The sequence below is a fragment of the Aythya ferina genome (assembly GCF_964211825.1).
Source record: "Aythya ferina genome assembly, chromosome: 9".
NCBI lineage: Eukaryota > Metazoa > Chordata > Aves > Anseriformes > Anatidae > Aythya > Aythya ferina.
In genome coordinates this window covers 11535275-11554014 of record NC_140305.1, presented here as the reverse complement: position 1 = coordinate 11554014, position 18740 = coordinate 11535275, and the positions used below count along the sequence as shown (strand labels likewise).

General features: G+C 39.5%; 2 protein-coding genes and 1 long non-coding RNA gene across 14 annotated transcripts in view; 1 reads left to right on the top strand and 2 right to left on the bottom strand.

Annotated features, from left to right (window-relative positions):
• The window catches only part of GIGYF2 (GRB10 interacting GYF protein 2), a 78659-nt gene that overhangs the window by 37602 nt on the left and 22317 nt on the right, over window positions 1–18740 (top strand). For 8 of the 11 annotated variants that reach the window (XM_084529327.1, XM_084529324.1, XM_084529322.1 and 5 more), the window contains 2 exons: window positions 13613–13792; window positions 18486–18703. In XM_084529327.1, coding sequence (XP_084385453.1) covers window positions 13613–13792; window positions 18486–18703 — 398 coding nt within the window. The remainder of the gene's footprint in view (window positions 1–13612; window positions 13793–18485; window positions 18704–18740) is intronic. The other 3 variants (XM_084529325.1, XM_084529319.1, XM_084529323.1) reach the window with 1 other exon arrangement.
• Window positions 36–12350, bottom strand: KCNJ13 (potassium inwardly rectifying channel subfamily J member 13). 2 transcript variants are annotated; one of them, XM_084529330.1, is made up of 3 exons: window positions 8229–12350; window positions 1610–2090; window positions 36–841 (listed from the first exon to the last, which is right to left on the bottom strand). In XM_084529330.1, exons 2-3 carry the CDS (start codon window positions 2085–2087, stop codon window positions 219–221), a joined length of 1101 nt encoding a protein of 366 aa, XP_084385456.1. In that variant the 5' UTR covers window positions 2088–2090; window positions 8229–12350; the 3' UTR covers window positions 36–218. The 2 variants fall into 2 exon arrangements, with proteins under 2 accessions (XP_084385456.1, XP_084385457.1); XM_084529331.1 differs by having other exon boundaries at window positions 1610–2087.
• On the bottom strand, window positions 17060–18726 carry LOC311441344. The gene is made up of 2 exons (XR_014695891.1): window positions 17231–18726; window positions 17060–17184 (listed from the first exon to the last, which is right to left on the bottom strand). It is a non-coding gene; the product is annotated as an uncharacterized lncRNA (long non-coding RNA).

Below are 18740 nucleotides of genomic sequence, written 5' to 3'. Positions count from 1 at the left end.
GTGATTCTTGTACCTGACTTTGTTCTAGGTGGTTAATCCAGTCTCTCCCCAGCTTACATGGGCATACCAGTTCTCCTCGCTCTTCATATCACCTTGTAATTAGAATGATGGGAGTATGAGAAAGATGGTGGCAGCCAAGGACGGATGGTTGTAAATGGGACCTGAAATTTTAATGTAATAATTAAAAAAAAAAGCACAAAGTTCCAAGTCTGTTCGATCTATTCTGTGAGGCCAGTCTCGGAGAGCTGGAAGCTGTCAGCATGCTGTCCGTTGATGCGGATCTCCTTGGCAGTCCTTTTGGGACTCTTCGAGTCAGCCACAGCTGGGAACTCAGGAATAGTCTTGTCAAAATTCTCCATCTTGATCTGATACTCACCTTTGGCACTGCGGGCTAGCACAGCAGCAAAACGATGGTACAGCATGATTTCTGAGGGGAGGTAGGATGTCCTCCTTTGACACATTTCTCCAGTACCCTCCTGCACAGCCGACAGAAAGATGACCAGCTCGAAATGGTGAGCAGCCTCTCTTTGGAGGAGAGCAGCCAGTGGGCTGGATGGAGTGATAGAGTGATAGTAGGTCAGTGGAAAGGTGAAAAAAGGGCACTCGCCTGAAGTAATGCTGTCTAGGTGGAAGTCAATGCTAGTTTGGTGCAGCTGACCATTCTCCTGTTCTTGGTAAAGAATAGCAGAAATCTGGACACTCATGAGCGGGCTGGAGCGTGTGTTGGCCACCTGGAACATGAGGTATGGCTTCCCCTCCATGTGTGTCACCACAGCAGAGCGGGTGAAACGGATGGAGAACGCCCGGTTCTTCGGTCGGGCAATCTTTGCCACAAAAGCACCTGTGTCGTGGGAAGGAATGTGGTGAATATGAGCATTGTGCCTGGGTTGGTTGGCTACAGTCACTGAGCTAGGTAAAGCAGTCCAAAGAATCAAAAACAGACTTGAGTGCATGTGGTCTTCCTAGTGTCAGCCTGTGTTGTTTGAAAATTTAGGCTGTTCTCTTACTATGTACTATAATTAGCAAGAGTACGTAATCTTGGCAAGCTACCACTGGAGAAGATATTTCTTCATGTGCAGTAAACCTGTTTATTTAAAGCTACTGAAATACTTTAAACCTGAAAATTATTTTAAGAAACTTAAAATATCTCCAAATGACTGTCACCCTAATTTTTTTTGTTACATTGGGTACTGGGGGATATTGAGTTAAAGATGAATAAAAATCTCATCAAAAATACTTCACCTAGACAAAAATAAACTTTATAACTATTAATCAAAATAAATTGACTTTATACATTTTAATTCCATTGAGAAGAATCTCTCCTCATGGAGAGGTCATGGTATAAGAAGTTATTTAAGAGTGTAAAGTAGGGAGCTACCACAAGTATCAAGCAACGAATAGTGGAACTTTCTAATACAAATCTTGTTACCACCTAATTTATGCCTTTTAGCGAAAAATTTAACATTACATAGCTAAAATCTCATTATTCTTTTAGTGACTGATCTGAACTCTTTTTTCTCTTAAATATCACTGATATTTATTTCTGACTTCATTTATTTAATGGCTTCATTAAACCTACTGTAGCTAAAGATTGAATGTGAAAGGTTACCTGTGATGAAGGCTTCCAGCATGAGCCCCAGGACCATCTGTATTGCAAGCAGGGCAATAGCACTAGGACAGTCCCCGCTTGGGAACATAGTGCCGTAACCAATAGTGAGTTGTGTCTCCAGTGAGAAGGAGAAGGCAGCTGTAAAACTGGTGATGTACTTGACACATATAGTGTGGTTGTCAGGTGGAGAATCATGGTCCAACTCCAGGTCCCCATTCATCTCGGCTAGCACATACCAAAGCACTGCAAAGACTAGCCAGTGAATGACAAAAGAAGCGGAAAAGACAAGCATCATCCATCTCCAGCGCATGTCCATTAATATTCCCCATGCATCTCGGAGGTATGCCAGACCTTTTCCTTGGGCACCGTCCATCTGGAGCGTGCTGTGTCCATCCTTCGTGACCATCCTCAGGTATCTTTGGGTCAGGAGGGGAGCACTGGATTTGGTGTTATTGCTCTCTATCATATCTGTTCTCATCTTCTGGAAAAGAGAAAAAAGGAAAATAGTCTGATAGAATGCAGCCTATTTGTATTTTGCCTAATGTTCACAGTTTTTGACACATCAGCAGGGGTTGAAATACCACAGCCAACAAAGGAGGGCTTATACATTGCAATCCGGAGAAGATTAAATCAGGAGCTTGGAGTGGAATTTACCACTGTTTGTGGTAATACTTTGCTAAAAAAGATTAAAAATCTGACTACTTTTCAAGTTTTCCCTGCTTAGTCATTTATGTAAAACTTGCATACTTTACCTTCCTAAATTTATATTTGAGTCACGTGCTTTAACTATTTGCAGGAGGGGAAGGAGTTAGGCACGTAGTATTTGAGAAGTAATTGATCTGTCTTTTACTGGTTCAGCTCTGTAATGATCAGTTTAATTTTTGTAACTAAAGCAGAGTATAGTAGTTTACCAATATTATTATGAATACTATTAACAATACTACTATGAAAATATATATTGCTGTTTTCTAACATGATTATGTATTTTAGGGGATGCTGTAATTTGCCAATCTTCTACCAAAACAGATTTCAATTCAGACTTTTCTAGCTCAAGAAATGACTGCCGTCTGTAACCACTAAGTAGAATTACAGCATTCAAGGCATAGCAGTTTCTGTGAGTCTTGAGTTAATTTCTGGGAGCAGAGGATAGAAGGAACAGGAAACCAATACTGAAAATGCACTGATACACTTTGAAACTTAGTCTGTCAAGGCAGTATATTTTTGTGTCCAAATAGGAAAGGAAAATAGGATAGCAGTTGTGTGGGCATTAGGGGGTTGAAAGTAGAATTGGATATTTGGGAAGCAAAATGGATACTTGCATATGTTATGTGTTAGGCTTCATAGTTTAATTTTATATCTCAAAACTTAGCAAACTTGTCAGAGATGCTGAGTATCTTTGAAAAGACACTGGCCACCCAAATCCATAAATTTTATAAATACTAAATATTTAATGTTCACGTGGTACAATTAAAATAAATACAGGTCCATATAAAATAGACATAATGTGCATGACCTACTTAAAAATGGCTGTGAGGATGATTGTTGACAGAATAGAGGAGGATTTTTAAAACATATGTAAGTTCTGGAAGTCATAGTTTTACATAGTATGTTTAATCAAATTTGTACATTTCTCATCAATTTTGACCTTTTTCTGAATTGCAGCCATCTCAGTGTGTAATACTTGTGTACGTACAGGCTAGAGGAATTGGATTCACCCCCCAACTCAAGAATGCCATCTTAGTTTTATGTTGAAACATGAGATTTTAATACCCTGAATTTCAGAATGAGTTGATGAAAGGTATAACATGACATAGAATCATAGAGGTTGGAAAAGACCTCCAAGAACATCTGGTCCAGTGATCCCTCTACCACTGATACCACCCACTAAACCATGTCCCTAAGCACCACATCCAACCCCCATAGATTCATTAAGGTTGGAAAAGACTTCCAAGAAAGTCGTCCACATCTGTCATGTGTTCTTTGATCCTGTAAACCAGTGGTTTTCGTGACTGTGTACTTCATCTTGAAAATAAACTTAAGTAACTATAAAACATTCTTTGGCTTCTCCTTATGCTTAATGCATACTGAAGTATGAGGATTACCATCACAACTACTTTACGTAGTATCATTTTTTCCCTTCTGTAGGTACTCAAAGTCATTCAAATATTTCTACTATCCATGCTGTAGTCAAAGCAGTTAGGGTAGCTGATGGCCTGAGTGGAATCTGATATTTTTTCCACTTTCCTTTCTGTGTGTGTATTCTGTCTATAATCCATAGCACACAACCCATCTCTTCCCCCCCATATTCTTCTGCATTTGATCTGTGGTGTAGTCAGTCTATAGCTCTCTAAATAAATAACTTCGAGTCTTGCTGCGTTGCTATGAAATTTACAGTAGCCCGAGTACAACTTTAAATGTTTCATGTACCAGAAGATTAGTGACTTGGCTGTAAAGCACAGTCCTAATGCTAAGATATAGAACAGCACTGCCTTGAAGGAGCTGGAAAATGGTTGTCTTTAAATAAGAAGTGTGATGGGGACCATGTGTGGAATGAACTGCGGGCAGTGCCTTGGTTTTATCTTAGAGTGATCAGTGCTTACAAGAAGCACTCCCTTGTTTGAATAGAGGAGAACACTTGCAGAACAAAATGCCTCTGGGTGCAACCTCATACGTTCTTGGAAAAAAAAAAAAACAAACTAGTCTGTGTAAATTCTCATGGTATTTTGAAGGGCAGCATCTGCTTCATAGCCTCCATGTAATTTGGGCTTGTAAAACATACGCCAAGATAATGTGAATCTGGTACTGACTGGTTGCTGACAGAATCCTCATTTACAGTGTTAAATAGGTTAAGAGGAAAAGAAAAGCATACTTAATGTAATATGTTTCCTTGGCTACGCTTCAGATCTTCCACGTATCCATGTTAAGGTAACATACTCAAAAGCAGCGGACTTCGCTCTCACAAAATGCTGTCAGTATCGTAGTGTCTCAATTTTGTTGATTAAAGAGCTTTCTAGGGTGGCGGTTAATCACTTAATGTTCACTTAAAGCTCTGAAAAAAACTCTAGTCAGTCTTCATAATCAGGCTTTCTAGGATGTTTTCTGTGGAGGAAGATCGATTACTGATATTTCAAAGGTACTTGGGAAAGAGAACCTCTGTTAGTCTCCAGCACTGCATTTTACAGTGGTACCTTCTTGGTGCTCCTTTAAACTCTGAGCAGGGGCATTGCCCGTGAGGTTAACCAGGTAACTGCTCGGGCCTCATTTGATACAGGCCTCTGATTTTTCTTGCTTAGGACTGCTTAAAATATTAGGTAGCTGATGAGATGGCAGTGATAATATTGGAAGCTTTGCTTCAGAAATTGTTCTTGTTTTTTTTGCAGAAGTTGTTAATGACTTGAAGGACCACAAGTCTGAACTTCTTGGGGTGAAAAATTGCTAAGAAACTGCAAAGAGGCTCCAAGAGCAATACAGTTGGTTCAGAACAAAAGGTGAAAGAACAGCTGCCTTTTGGGAAATAGCTTGTTCAGGCTGCATGATCAGACCTCTGAATTTGCAAAAACAGTCAACTTAATAGTAAATGTGACTTCAGATTTGAACTAGAATTACAGTTTTCTGCATACTTTATTGCTTGTTCATTGTAGTCAAAAATTTAAATATCCTCTCCTCCAATACTGATGAATAAAATTGGGAGGTACAGTTTGGAACACCTGGTCTGATCCAGTCCACTGCACAGCATACTCCTTGATATCCCCATATCAACCCCAGTTTGAAAGCGTGTATGTTTTAGGAAAGATAGGCAACCTTGACTTCTGCAGTGTTTGTTGGGTAATATGTTTTCACTGCTAAATGCGTAGAATTTCCAATCTAAGTTTCTCTAATGTCATCTTTTAACCTTAATGTTGTGCTATTTGTCTGGCTTGGCTTTTCCTTGTTGCTGGCTTGTGAAATTGTGACTTTGGTTTGTTCCTTCTGATAATCCCTCAGTGGAAAGACAGGAACTGTTAAATATGATGTCTAAATTTCTCCTGACCTGCTGACCAGTGTTTAACTTGGATTCAGTGTTGCTAATCCTTTCCAGTCCTAATCCTTTCTAAAATTTCCAGTCTTTTGAAAAATCAGTGGTTATCACCAACTCTAGGGTGTTTGGCAATTCTTTTAGTTGGTTTTGTTTTTAAACCTCTTACTTTACTACCGATGTTCCTCATTCTGGATTTTTTTATGCAATCTCGTAAGACAGATCAAGATAAGGTGAGTACTACAGTTTCACGTAGCAGTTAGACAGGTTCTAACCTGACTTGACATGCCACTGATTTATATGTAATAATAATCTCGTCTCACAGCTCTATAATATTGTTTGCATTTCTGAAATTTGTGATCCAACAGACCTGTCCTCCTGCACTTCACTTTTCTTATTGAGATCGTCTGTGTTGTGACACTAATTTTGAAGTATTATTGTGGCTTTATTCTACTGCAATGCTTTCCTCATCTTTTAAGCATCCCTTACTTAGCCTTTCTCTTGACAGCAGGAGTTCAGGTGTTACAACTCCAGTAGGATTGGTGGGAACTCATTTGTAGCAGTCTTCATTTTTCTTTGTTTGCCTTCCCAGGTGAAGGCACTGAAAAGTGACACTTTCAGCCTGATTTTATCTTGGTACACCTATTACACAGGCAACCCTTTAAAGGAGCCTGAATACCTCTATGTGGAGCTTTGTCCAGGAGAGACTTTTACAGTGTTACCATACCTGCCCAACTTCCACTCTTCACCAAATCTCTTCCAATTGATGATGGAAGGGATTTGGGGCAGTGTGCTGCTCCATTACAACAGCAAAGCAGTAAAGAGGACCTGCTGTTGGCTGAGAGTAACTGTAAAACCTGCTTTCAAGTGTAGCAGAATTTGAAGATTTACTAGGACCCAAGTGATACTGGCATGCCCCTTTCGAGAGTGTGTACATTCCCACTTTACTTGACCTGGGTCCAGGTAATCTTGTGCGTGTTTCAGATTTAAACATCTAGTTGCTTGCTGTAAGCTTTGATCATTCAGATGTGTTACTGCCTCTGGATTTTGCAACAGGAACAAACTTAAGTTTACCAGTTTAAGGCACTTTGATGCTATTAAAATCTCAGTATTACTGTTTTTCCAGTGGTTGGCAATCCTTGATGCTTTGATATTAGCATGAGGAAAAGTGTTTTTTTTTTTTTTTTTTCCCCCAGTATTGACAACATGACTGGATCATACGGTTTGCATTAGGGGACAATCTTAAAATAGGAGGAAATTCGGTTAGTATAACTACTTTAATTGAAAGTTTATGCTGCAGCTGTTAGTAGGATAGTTAACATTTCAAACATGTTTGTCCTTTAGGTTTTGTAGCTTATACTTCATGTAGATGAATGAGAGTAGTTTGTGACAATCCTTTTTTCGGAGCGGTTTACAGAATTAAGGCAAATTTTCAGGACTTGATACATGTATAAAGAAGTAGTAAAAATGCAAACTTTAATTTGCTGAGCCCAAGTCATGCTTTTCAAAACAAATACCACAAAGTATTGGATGTGAGAACTTTTTCTTATGACATTCTATGACTGTTTACTACAGAATGCACTAAAAAAAAAAGATGGGTGAGTAGAGTATGTCTTTATGGCACAGAAAGGAAGATTTCTTAAAGACTTGATTTTTGGGAAGATCTGTAATGTACAATTTATATAATGTTTTTTCACATAGCCTGTTCAAACCTTAATTATTATGAAGTAGCATCTAAACATTAGGCCAACTAGTCTGGCCACCTTTAGAAAAGCAGAAGAACTTGAAACTACTCTGGTTAAACACTTTCATGGTTTTAAAATGCTAATATATATTGAATCCTTCACCAAGAATACTTAATACAAAATGACAATAATAGAGTAAGTTTAGAGTTGAGTGAGGATGTTACTTGATGTAAGGCTGTAGAAGTCAGCTGTTCATTTTTGTGGAACTAGTTGGTTTTGAAGAGCAGTCCTGCACTATGTGATGCGCACTTTCCAATGGCTTGTCTAGAACAACTGAGTTTCTAAGATTTGGGAATTCATACTTGCTCGTATGTGGTTCCCTAAGCAGCAGCGCTAGCTCACAACACCATGTTCACAAGCACAGTCAGAATGCAGCGACTGAAAGTGATCAAAGACATGAGATGTAATTAGAAATTATAAAAGTGGGCTTGAATAGATGGAGCTTATTTTTTTTAATTTATGATGGAACTGCAGTTAAATGCTGAGTTGATGAACACAGCAAGAAGAGGAGGAAGAGGTTCCTCTATCACTTGTCTGCATAACACCTGCCTACCTTAGCAGTAGGCTGCAGTGCTCCCTTGTTGGCAGAGCAGTGCAGAGTCTTACCAATCCTTCTCATCTTGAAAGCCTTCTGAAAGTGCATTGCATGGTGACTTCGGTTTTGCTGTGTGCTGTTATGTCCATGGTCATCTTAGAGTTTTTTCTTTTTCAGTAGATTTTTTTGGATACGTAATTTGGCAAGTTTTTTTATTTTAGAAATAAAACCGTGCCCTGAGAAGCAACTTCAGTTTCTTTCATTATGCAATGACAGAGTAAATTCTAAATGTATGATAGGAAAAAAAAAGTTTTGTGTACTTACCAGTCTTTGAAGGGTTTGCCTGTATGCAGGAGAAGGGGAACACCTGGGCTCCAGAGAAGGGACTGGGCCAGTGCTGGCAAGAAACTTCCTACAAGTGGTTGGTAGAGATCTCCTTCTAAAAAATAAAGAAAATGAAAAGGACGGGAAAAAAGGGGGTTTGTATGTCTCCTTCCTCTGTTTATAATGCAGGGGGGTTGGTTTTCATCTGAAGCTGATTCGATTGGTCACTTTGCCTGCAGGGGGGCCAGTTAGCTCTGATCATGTGGAAAAGAATGCTGGTTTGTTAGGAGCATTTCTTTACCCAACACAAACCCTTAGCAGCCAAGGAGAAACCCTCAAACCATTACTTGGAGAAGGGGTGCATTTTCCTCTCCCCTCCTTAATCAAGATCATTATTTAGGTTTGTATATTCTTAAAAGTTTTACTTGAAAGTTCAGAAGGCCAAAATTCCTCTGGAAAATCTGAGTGGAAAAAGCTCTGATGTTGCTGCTCTAAAATACAAACTGTTCTGTGATGGTTTCTTCCTAACCAGTGTCAACTACTGTTTGTTGACGTGAAAAGGGAAACAGTTTCATTGCTGCTTCCTCTTCTAATTAAGTCCCAAGCTCCTGAGTGTCAGCATTTGTTTCTTTTGTTTGTTTTTTAAAAAAAGGCAGAGGCTGCAGCAAATAGTATAGCCTGTGGTCTCCAGAGGGTGTTGCTGAACTGTGTGTATGTGGCTTTAATGCTAGTCAGAAGATGTAGATCTGGCCACTTCTGTTCCACCTCCACATTGCTCCTTTGTGAAAACATGGAATTAATCACAGGATTTTGCTAAAGCCCGGGAATGAAACAATACAGATTAGGTAAGTTGCTGCCTTTAAAGATGTGGTGAAACTGATTCCATGTAGCAAGTGAAACCATTTTCACTTCAGCTTTTCTCTCTCTCTCACTTAAATTGGAACAAGCCGGAAGAGTTCTAAGGAAGATGTTTTAGCTGAAGGAAGGCGTGGAGTGGCCATCATGCTGCAGTACTAAACCTGACTCTGAGGACAACATTGTAATGCAGTTGTAGTTCACACTTTTTTCCCCCCTTTGTGAGCTGCTGATGTGAGAGCTTTGATCGAACGTCAGATGTAAGAGGATCTGAGAAACAAAGGCTGTGGTTGTTTGCAGTAAAACTACTGAAGGCCTGCTGGGAAAATTATTAATGTAGACTTTCCTGCTTAGGAAACAAAATCCTCCCTCGTTTTTTCTTTAACCTTCCCCCAACCCTAAATTGCAAAACATTAATACTTTGCTTCATTAGCATGGAACATTTTTAATACATGTTCAGGCACAGCACTGAAAATGGTGATAGGCATGGTGTGACCTTCAGAAGCACTGAAAATAATGTATTCCCACCATGTCAGTAAGCAGCTAGGACAATGTGATGTGATCTGCCCTTGACTCTTCCCTCTATACTCCAGCAAATCAGACTTCCTCTGAAGAAGGCCTCTTATTCACCAGTAGGGTGATGTGGGCATTTTTTTTTTAAAGAAGCATTTTCTTAAAATCGTGTTTTGCACTGTAGAAAGCTTATGTCCAGTTGAATGTCTTCTAACATGATTCAACTGAATATCTTGAAAACAAGGTGATCGTACAGCAGATGAAATAGCTATAGTATTGTTATTTCCAGGTGTGCGTTACAGAACTCAAGTCTTCTGTTAATGTCAATTTAGTGGCTCACGCATACCTGTGCCAGTGGCTAATGATGGTCTTAGTGAAAAAAATTGAGTGATATTTGAATGGTATGCTTTTGAGACCTGCTGTTGGGATTGAGAATTTATGGAGGGAGAGAAAATACGGAATGAAAAACTGGCATCAGAATTCCAAATTTGTTACTTGATTTGGCTCCAAGTGAGTCACTATCACTATGTATCTGTTCCTGTATTGTCCCCAGCACGTCAGGTGTTGTCCAAATGAGAAGGTGGCACATCTTTGGAATTGTTATCTTAAGGCCACTTGGGTTTTGCTTCTATAAATTGAGCTACATAATAATCTAGGCAAAGTTACATGAATGCTTTTAAAAACACAAACTGCAAAAGATTCTTTTTATCCTATGTCCTATTCTTGTGGAACTGTGTAGTGTGTAGCAGAAAGAGTAGATGAAAATTCAAGTACTCAGTAGACTCAGCTAGTTTTTCCCCTGTTCAGAGGAAATGGCGTCACTGCCATAATTGCTTTCCTGCCTTTTCTCTCTGAACACTGAGCATGTCGTAGGAAATGTGGCAGGACAGCATGGGGAATGTCAGTTACTTGCTGTTATGGCAGTAAGTTCTCTGTGTGAACATGTTGCTGTGGGATTGTCCCCACATCCCAGTCCTGCTCTTCATGGTTAGTCTCCCTTCCACTCCATGCTGCACAGCTGTAGGCTTTTTTTTGGCTGAATACCACTGGGCTCTATCTGAAGTTTTCTGTAAACACCATTGCTGGCTTTGTGACAGACTTGAACAGAGGTGCCCTTTTACTGCTCCTTCTCATCAGGAAGTCCAGTCAATTAGTCCAAAGCAAAACCATAGATTGCATTTTAGTTTTTTCACCCTTAAAACATTGCCAAATTCTGACTCTGTAAACTAAGTCATTTCAGCTGAAATGAGTGTTCTCAGATCTAGGAACAGTTTGCAAAGGCAATATAGTAGCACTTGGTACAGAGCTGGTTTCTTGTTTGGTCATGTTCAATATCACGTATAGACTGATCTGTCTTGGCACATATCTTGCTGTCTTTGAATATTGCTTGCTGTGGTGTCTCGGTACCAGGAAACGTAAGTATGTCCCGATACACTGCATTTTCCTTGTTTTCACAGAAGTATGTTGTGTTACCTGATGTAACACACTGGAGTGCTGCTTTGCTTAAAAAGGTTTTTAGAATCACAGGTGATGCCATCCTCACAAACATATAATGCTGAAATGATTTTTTTTCTTAATTGGTAGGATCTCTTATAACTTCCTAAATTAATGTTGCGTTAAATGAGTGTCAGGTAATAGCTGTGAATTCTTCTGAAAAGAATAGATGTCTTTAAAAGTAAGACTTTCAAGACTGAAAATAGCTAATTGAATAACTTTTCTGTTGGTAACCCTCCGTGAGGAAAAACAAGCTTGTGTCGTGTGCTGCAGAATAAAATGTATTAAATGTTCCTTTTTTCCCAAAAATTCAGAGAAAGAATGAGCCATATCCTTTATCCTCTGTTTCTTAGTCTCACCCGATCTCTTGGATTGCAGTTCTCTCCTGGGCTGCTCTATTGATGATCTCTGTGTATTTTGCTTTCAGACAGTTGGGCTCTGCTGTTGTGTTTTCTATTCAGTAAAGACTTCCTAATACACTGTTATAAAAACTTTGTTCTCAGAGCACAGCAAGTGCAGAGGTTTTCTTTAGGCAGGCGTTCCCGACGCTGAAGGAAATGTGTATCTGGGTTATATTCAGCTTCATAGCTGAGACTGCCTGTTGATACTGATGGTATAGTTCAAATTAGCCCATGTACTTTTTAACCTTTCCTTTACACAGAAACAACATAAGAGTGTGTGCCAGTTACCTTTCTGAGGTCATTGGGTGACTATCAGGGTGGGAAGAATTCTTGTGTCTTCAATTGTTGGGGTGTTTCCTGCCTCTCCTGTTTACTTGCTAGGTCAAGGCCACACAACCTTAATAAATAAATTCTTCTAGAAACTTGTTCTTGTAACAGTTAGGAAAGTATTTTGTGTGAACCTGGAATGTGGGAAGCTGGAAGAAACTGGAAACATCTTGGGGTTGTGCTCTGATTTAGTTTCACCTGTACTCTTCCAACACAGCCTCTCCCTGAAAGGGTTTACTGTGAGAACTTTGATCTGAAGAAAGGAAAAGGGTTTTTCTGTCAGTGTTTTGAGATGGTGGAGAAGGGTTGTTGGTTATTTTCAAGCATACTGCAAGGTCCAAAGGCAGTGTTTTGTTTTCTGTCTCCAGAATGCAATATCGTTATATATGAAAAATTTCTGAATTCTTCTAAATGGACACTCTGTAAGCCATAGCATTTTAGGTTCTCTGTATTTCCTGTTCTTCACATGCAGCTTTTTCAGTTAATGGAAAAAATGAGTGAACAATTTCTGGCCCTTCCTAAATTAAATTATTTAAAATGTCACTTAAGATTCCTGCAGTAGGAAACATTTAATGCAGTCATTTTTTTCCTGTCTTAAGCAAGCAGGTGTATTATACAATCTTTATATTACATATTATATTTTATTTCTGGGTTGTAAGACCTAAGGAAAACTCAGTGTACCTTTCTCTGGTATTTGAATACTTATTTTTTGTTTGTTTTTTAAATATTTCAAATTAGCACTGGTCAGTGCTATCAGTCAAGTGACATCATGGTTCCTGTGAAAATTCTGGTGCTACACAGACTTGAAGAAATACATGATCCATACGTCCTGAAGTTAGCACTACTGTTTATTTCAGCAGTAGTGGCTCCTCATCAGGAAGAGTCAACTGTAAGAGCAGCAGTGTCTAGCTCAAAATTACTGGCATATAATGTGAATTCTGTTCACAAAAGCGACCTATATCATCCTTTTGTGACAGTGTTGCTCTTCGTTAAATACCTGAGACGTTTGTTTCATATTAAACAAACCGTAGTGTAAATGAGGAACTAAAAGACTATCCAATCTCCTAAACTTTTGGCAGGCTCTTCATTAAGCTTGAGCATAGTTACTTGTGTTAACATACTGATCTAAGCTCTCCAGAAGATGTATTCACGGGGTAATGTTAACACTACCATGTAAATGTATATAACTGTGTAAAACACTTTGTTTAATCCTTAATGCTACTTTAGATTTTCAGTCCTTCCTAAAATTTTGCAAGAATGAAGTACGTTTTACTGGATTAAATAACATAGCTCACATTCTTTTTAATATGCAAGTAGAAAATATTTTTGGTTTACGTAAAACGTGTGTAATGTTTACAGTTTTAACTGTATCCTCACTTTTCTTTAGCATGAGTCTTCTCATGATACAGTGGTTTATTCTTTCTGCATGCTCTGGTTTCTTACCTTTTATATTTCCCTCTGTCTCTCAATCTGCCATCTTTTCTTTTGCCATTCCTATCCATGTTAGAATTGCTTGTATATGTTGCTTTCTTCTGTGTATTTTTTATATGTGTATCCACACTCTTTTGCTCAGTTTTTCCATCCCAAGGTACATTACGATGTGGAGGAATTTACTAAATCTGTCTTCCTGCCAGACATTCCTTTCTGTAAACTTCCATTCTTCTGTTAGACTCCTGTCACCCCTCCTGGTGCTTTCTGTCTGGAGCAAGATGAAAAAATTTGTTTCTAGATACCTGAAGGCTGGATGCATTTTTCTAGACTGGATGCATGTTCACTTACGTGTTTTCTTTGCAGTGAGACCGAATTTTGAGGAAGGTGGGACAGCAGCAACGGGGAGGAAACACGAGTTTATACGCTCTGAGAGCGAGAACTGGCGCATCTTCAGGGAGGAACAAAATGGGGAAGATGATGAAGGAGGCTGGCGTCTGGCTGGGTCACGGAGGGATGGTGAGAGGTGGCGTCCTCACAGTCCAGGTGAGAGGAGATCTGGGGTAAAAATACAGCCATGGTTATTGGAGAAAGGGTAGCGGGTGAATTAGGGCCTGGGTGAAGTAGAGAGGAAAGAAGATGGCTAAGACTTGGGCCAAAAACAGGTAAGGTTCTTGTAGTTCTGGTCATTAGGAACACAGAATTATAGAATTATAGGATGGCTTGGGTTGGAAAGGACCACAAAGACCGTGTAGTTCCAGCCCCCTGCCTTGGGCAGGGATGCCTCCCGCCAGCCCAGGCTGCCCAGGGCCCCATCCAGCCTGGCCTCAAGCGCTTCCAGGAGTGGGGCATCCTCAGCTTCTCTGGGCAGTCTGTGCCACTGCCTCACAGTAAAGAGCTACATATTGTGTCAGCCTACATGGGGCTCCAGATCACAAAACCATTAGTGAGAACAAAACTACTAGCATTTTCTTTCCTTTTTAATGCCTTGAGTGCCCTAATATATTTAAGGAAGCAATGTTTTTCAGGTATGTGCTTGCCCCTGTTGTGATTTCAGACACCTGGAACATGTTTTCATAGTACTGTTATTCTGTGGTGGTAGTGCTGGGGGGAGAGGAGTTACGCTTGTTAGGGAGCGTATCTAAGATTATGGAGTAATGCTGATATTAAACCATTCAGGTTATTCATGTCTTTCTGGTTCTCAAAAGGTGCTTGCAATACCAACAGGCATTCTTGGAAGGTCTCAGAATAAGTTGCTCTTGTACCTCTTGTAGGTAGTTACAAGGATGTCTCATCTCTTGTTAAATTTCAGGCGTCTCTTTGGTGCTGCTGTCCCTCTTCCTGGCCTGACGAGGTCAGTCTGGTTCACTTGCTTGCCAGAGTTGCAGGAGAGTTGAGCTGAAACAATGCTTTTTTCTGCTGCTAGGACAAGGTGCTGCTAGCCAACTATGCCTCTTGAGGGATCTTGGTTTGGAGTATCTCTGGTTTACACAAGGCTTCTGAGGAACCAAGGGAGGATTGTGGCTCTCCTGCTGTTACACCTTCGTAGGGAAACAAGGGAAACATGAGACACTTCTGTGGCTGAGGTGGATGATTGTTCTCTTTAATTTTATTTTTAAATAAAGGGTCACATTTGCTCTCACAATGGCATTTATAACCCTTATGAACATCCCAAAGGACTTAAGAGTTCTACAACGCAAGCAACCGTTACCTCTATTTCTAATCCTGTCCACAGCCATGTTCTGCTCTGCCCTCAAACAAATGTTGGCTTGTACTAAAATTTAGCAGTGAGCCCAAGGGTAGATGTATTATCAGATGCTTTCTATTTAGAGCAGGGCTAAAGGGCAGATCTTGAAGGAGGTCATTTTCTTTTCCCCACTGTTTGGTCATGATTGTTTGTTAGACACTGCTACTTTGTTATGCAGTTCAGATATAAAGCCAGCTAGGATAGTACCTCATGATGATCAGATGTAGCATGTTACCCGGGAGTGGAGTATTTTGAGAGTGCAAGCCTGCATGCTTTAGCTTAAAAGGAAGCACAGAGACCTTGAAGTTCACAAGTTCATTCATCGTTTGAACTCTTTTTTGGAAGATGTTCTGAGGAAGGTTTTGAAAATTAATCTTAATTCCATCATTGGGAATAGTACTGCTTATTTGAATTTCTGCTGTAGTGGACAGCTAACTTAAATTACAAGTTAATTTTCGTATGACAGACTTCTTATTATACCTCTTAATTTTGATAACCCGCAGAGAAGTTGCTCATTTTGAGATGGAAGAGAACTGAGCTGATAGCTAGTCTCTTACCTTTGGTCAGAGTTGTATCTCAGTTTTCCTGTTAACAGGAGCTCCAGGACCATCAAAACAGTTCTAATTGCACCCTTGCAGTAAACAGTGAATTTAACTCAAATTGGTGTAGCTTAAACTACTTCTTTGTACTTTTTCTGCTGTTAGATAATAGTACTGATGATGTGTCTTGCCAAAAATCGATACTCGTCTTCTCAGACTGTCACTGTCATCTGTCTAGTTGGACCTTCCTTTGACGTGGCTCTGTGTGCTACCTAGGTGATTGTGTGCTGTTTGATTTTTACTTGGGGTGAGAACAGTTTAGAAGAGCGTAGCAGTTGTCACGCCTGAGTTTATCATCTTCTCTTGTTAAACAGAGTGCCTAAATTCCCACAGGCTGCTGTTTTTCCAGCTTGTGAATTCCTCTTGGTCTTTCAGCTGTGTTTACAGCAGGATGGCTGACCTAAATCTGTTCATTTATGCTTTTTTTCATAGGCACAAAGGGTCAAGAGGATGGACTAAGACTGCTTCAACAGTCGTGTGTCCATAAGCATGATATTCTAGATCCTGTGGTTTTAGTTGAATCTAAATCTAAGTCCCTTGACGTACTGGAAGAAATCTGTTATGTGTCTGTGCTATGTTTAAACTGTTCCCTTCTTAGATGGCTACACTTAATTACAAGTGAGCAAAATTATGAATATTGGTAGTAAAGTGAAGAAAGGAATCTGCCTGACTTATAAAAATAGATGAACCCAACACTGTTTTCTACCCTCTGCCACATAATGCAGAAGGATGTAAACTTGTCTATTTTTGCAGCATGAAAATGGTCTGGATTGCATTACCAGGCTTTTCCAGTCAGAGCTTATAGGGTTTTCTGCTTTTTTCTGCTGCTGCCTGTGCACTATTGCTAAAAGTCCGATGTGAAGTTTTCTTTCCTTGTTTTTTTGTTTTTTTTTTTTTTTTTACAATGGAAAAGTTGTTTTGCTAGTTGTGCTGAGTAAACCTGGTACCACTCTTATCATAGATCTTGAAAGGATTGTTTAACTGGGTTTACTATCTGTAAGAGGAATGTGACCATAGCTTTAAATTCCATCCTTTTTTTAATGATTTAGTGATGGCCTACCTAAAATGTCCCTTATTTCTCCTGTTCTAGTTACTGTATTCATACAGTGATTGCCCTTGAAATTTGCAGAGCAAGTCCATTTTATCAGATACAGATACAAACCTTTTTTTGGTCTCAAAACTAGTGAATGATGTATTTGTGTTTTTTACCAAGTCATTCTGAAGGAATATGAATGATCTCTTGCCCAAAATTTCCCTGATAAGATTTGTGTGTTCTCTGAAGCAGCTCTACTAAGATCTTACGTCTTCAAGCATTTTAGAGAGTCCTTAACCTGTAATTTCATAAAGATATTTTTACGGTTGCTGCTCTTTTTTATTTTTGAAAGGCTTTTCAAAGGTTGAGCTGCAAGCAGAGGGGAATGGAGCATGATGCTGGCATTCTTTTTGGAAGACAATGCATGAAAAGGTTATTACTTGGGCTCCCTGGAATACTTATTCCAGCAGTGCATCTTCAGTGAGCCTTCATTTTTTCTTGCACGTCTTCTGAGTAGTTATTGATGAACAGGACACTGACATAAGAAGCCTAGGAGATGCTAAGAACTATTTAAAAGCACGCAGATGAAGTAAGTGCAAGCTTACTGTTCATTACTTATTAATGACATGAAAAGGCTTGCCTCAGAACACTGAGTTTCACATAACCAAGATGTTGATTTTTTTTTAAAGGTGTAACTAGATTAAGCTATATTGTATACAAAATACATACAAATAAGCACATACAATATAGCAAAGGCTCTGTTGAAGTGTAACCTTTCATGTTTCCTTGATAAAACGTAATATTAAAATTCTCAGTATTTGCAGAGGGTCATGTTATTATGTTTCTTGTGAGACAAAGGTGGATTTTTTGCATGGTTAATTTTAATACTTTAGGGTGTTTTGTAGGAACTTGCCTCATTCATATGAAACAAACAGAATGGAGGATGTTTTTTTAATCTTTCTGCGAACCATTTGATACACAGTGAGACTAAATGCTGATTTCCACTGACTGCACAAAATCTATGACTTCTTCCAGAATAGAATGCAGCCACCATTTAAAGCACTAAAAACTGAAAACGTATTCATTTCTACTTTGTACCTTTCTGGTAAAAATAGCTTCTAGTGGATGAAGAGCTTTGAAAGTTGTTTACAATGCTTTTGCTCCCAATTTGTTTTCTTTGGCTGAAGGTTCTTTCCAGCATAAAGTTAGCAATATTACAGTCAGATGATTTTGTTAAGCTTGGCTGAATGAAGATGTCTTCTGAATATATTAGAATTGAATTAAAGTTGTGCTTGAATTTGGAAAGTTTTTCTCTTTCCCTTATGTATTATCATTCCAAGTTCCATGACTGAAAATTACCATTCAGGAGATTTAGTTCCTTCAGAGAGACTTGAACAGTCATCAGTCGTCTTTTCCATGCATATGCACAAAGTCCTCTCTGAGGGCTAGAGGAAAACAGCATGGGTGGTTTACTCAGGGTGTAGAAGAAAACGTAACATCTTACATATTTAAGCCAATACTGGCTTGTAGAAGGAGGTTGATAAACTCAATCAGCAACCAGTGTGTGCCTTACTCTTATCCAGCATATTGTAGATGATGTAGCCCACCTTTTTTAGCCTCATGTGGTGCTTTTAATGGTCATAATACTATTTATAGTGTGGGGATGTACAATGTTTGAGTCTCCTCCTTATTGGTAAGTTTGTCCTCTTCTTTCCCTTGTCCCTTTAAGATGCTGCTTTACATGTGGCTTGTACCCCATAGTGGCTTTCTGAACTTGTCACTATTTGTCACCATCCACCCATTCCAAGTAAGCTAGTACCCCCGAGACTGTCTTGTAAAGTTACTTTCCCCCCACCTTAGATGGCCCTCGTTCTGCAGGCTGGCGAGAGCACATGGAGCGACGACGGAGGTTTGAATTTGATTTCCGGGAACGAGATGATGAACGGGGTTATCGACGAGTGCGGTGTGGGAGTGGCAGCATGGATGATGACAGGGACAGCCTCCCTGAGTGGTGCTTAGAAGATGCAGAAGAAGAAATGGGAACATTTGACTCCTCTGGAGCATTTCTCTCTTTAAAGGTAAAAAAAAAAAAAAAAAAAAAAAAGCTGTCTTGGG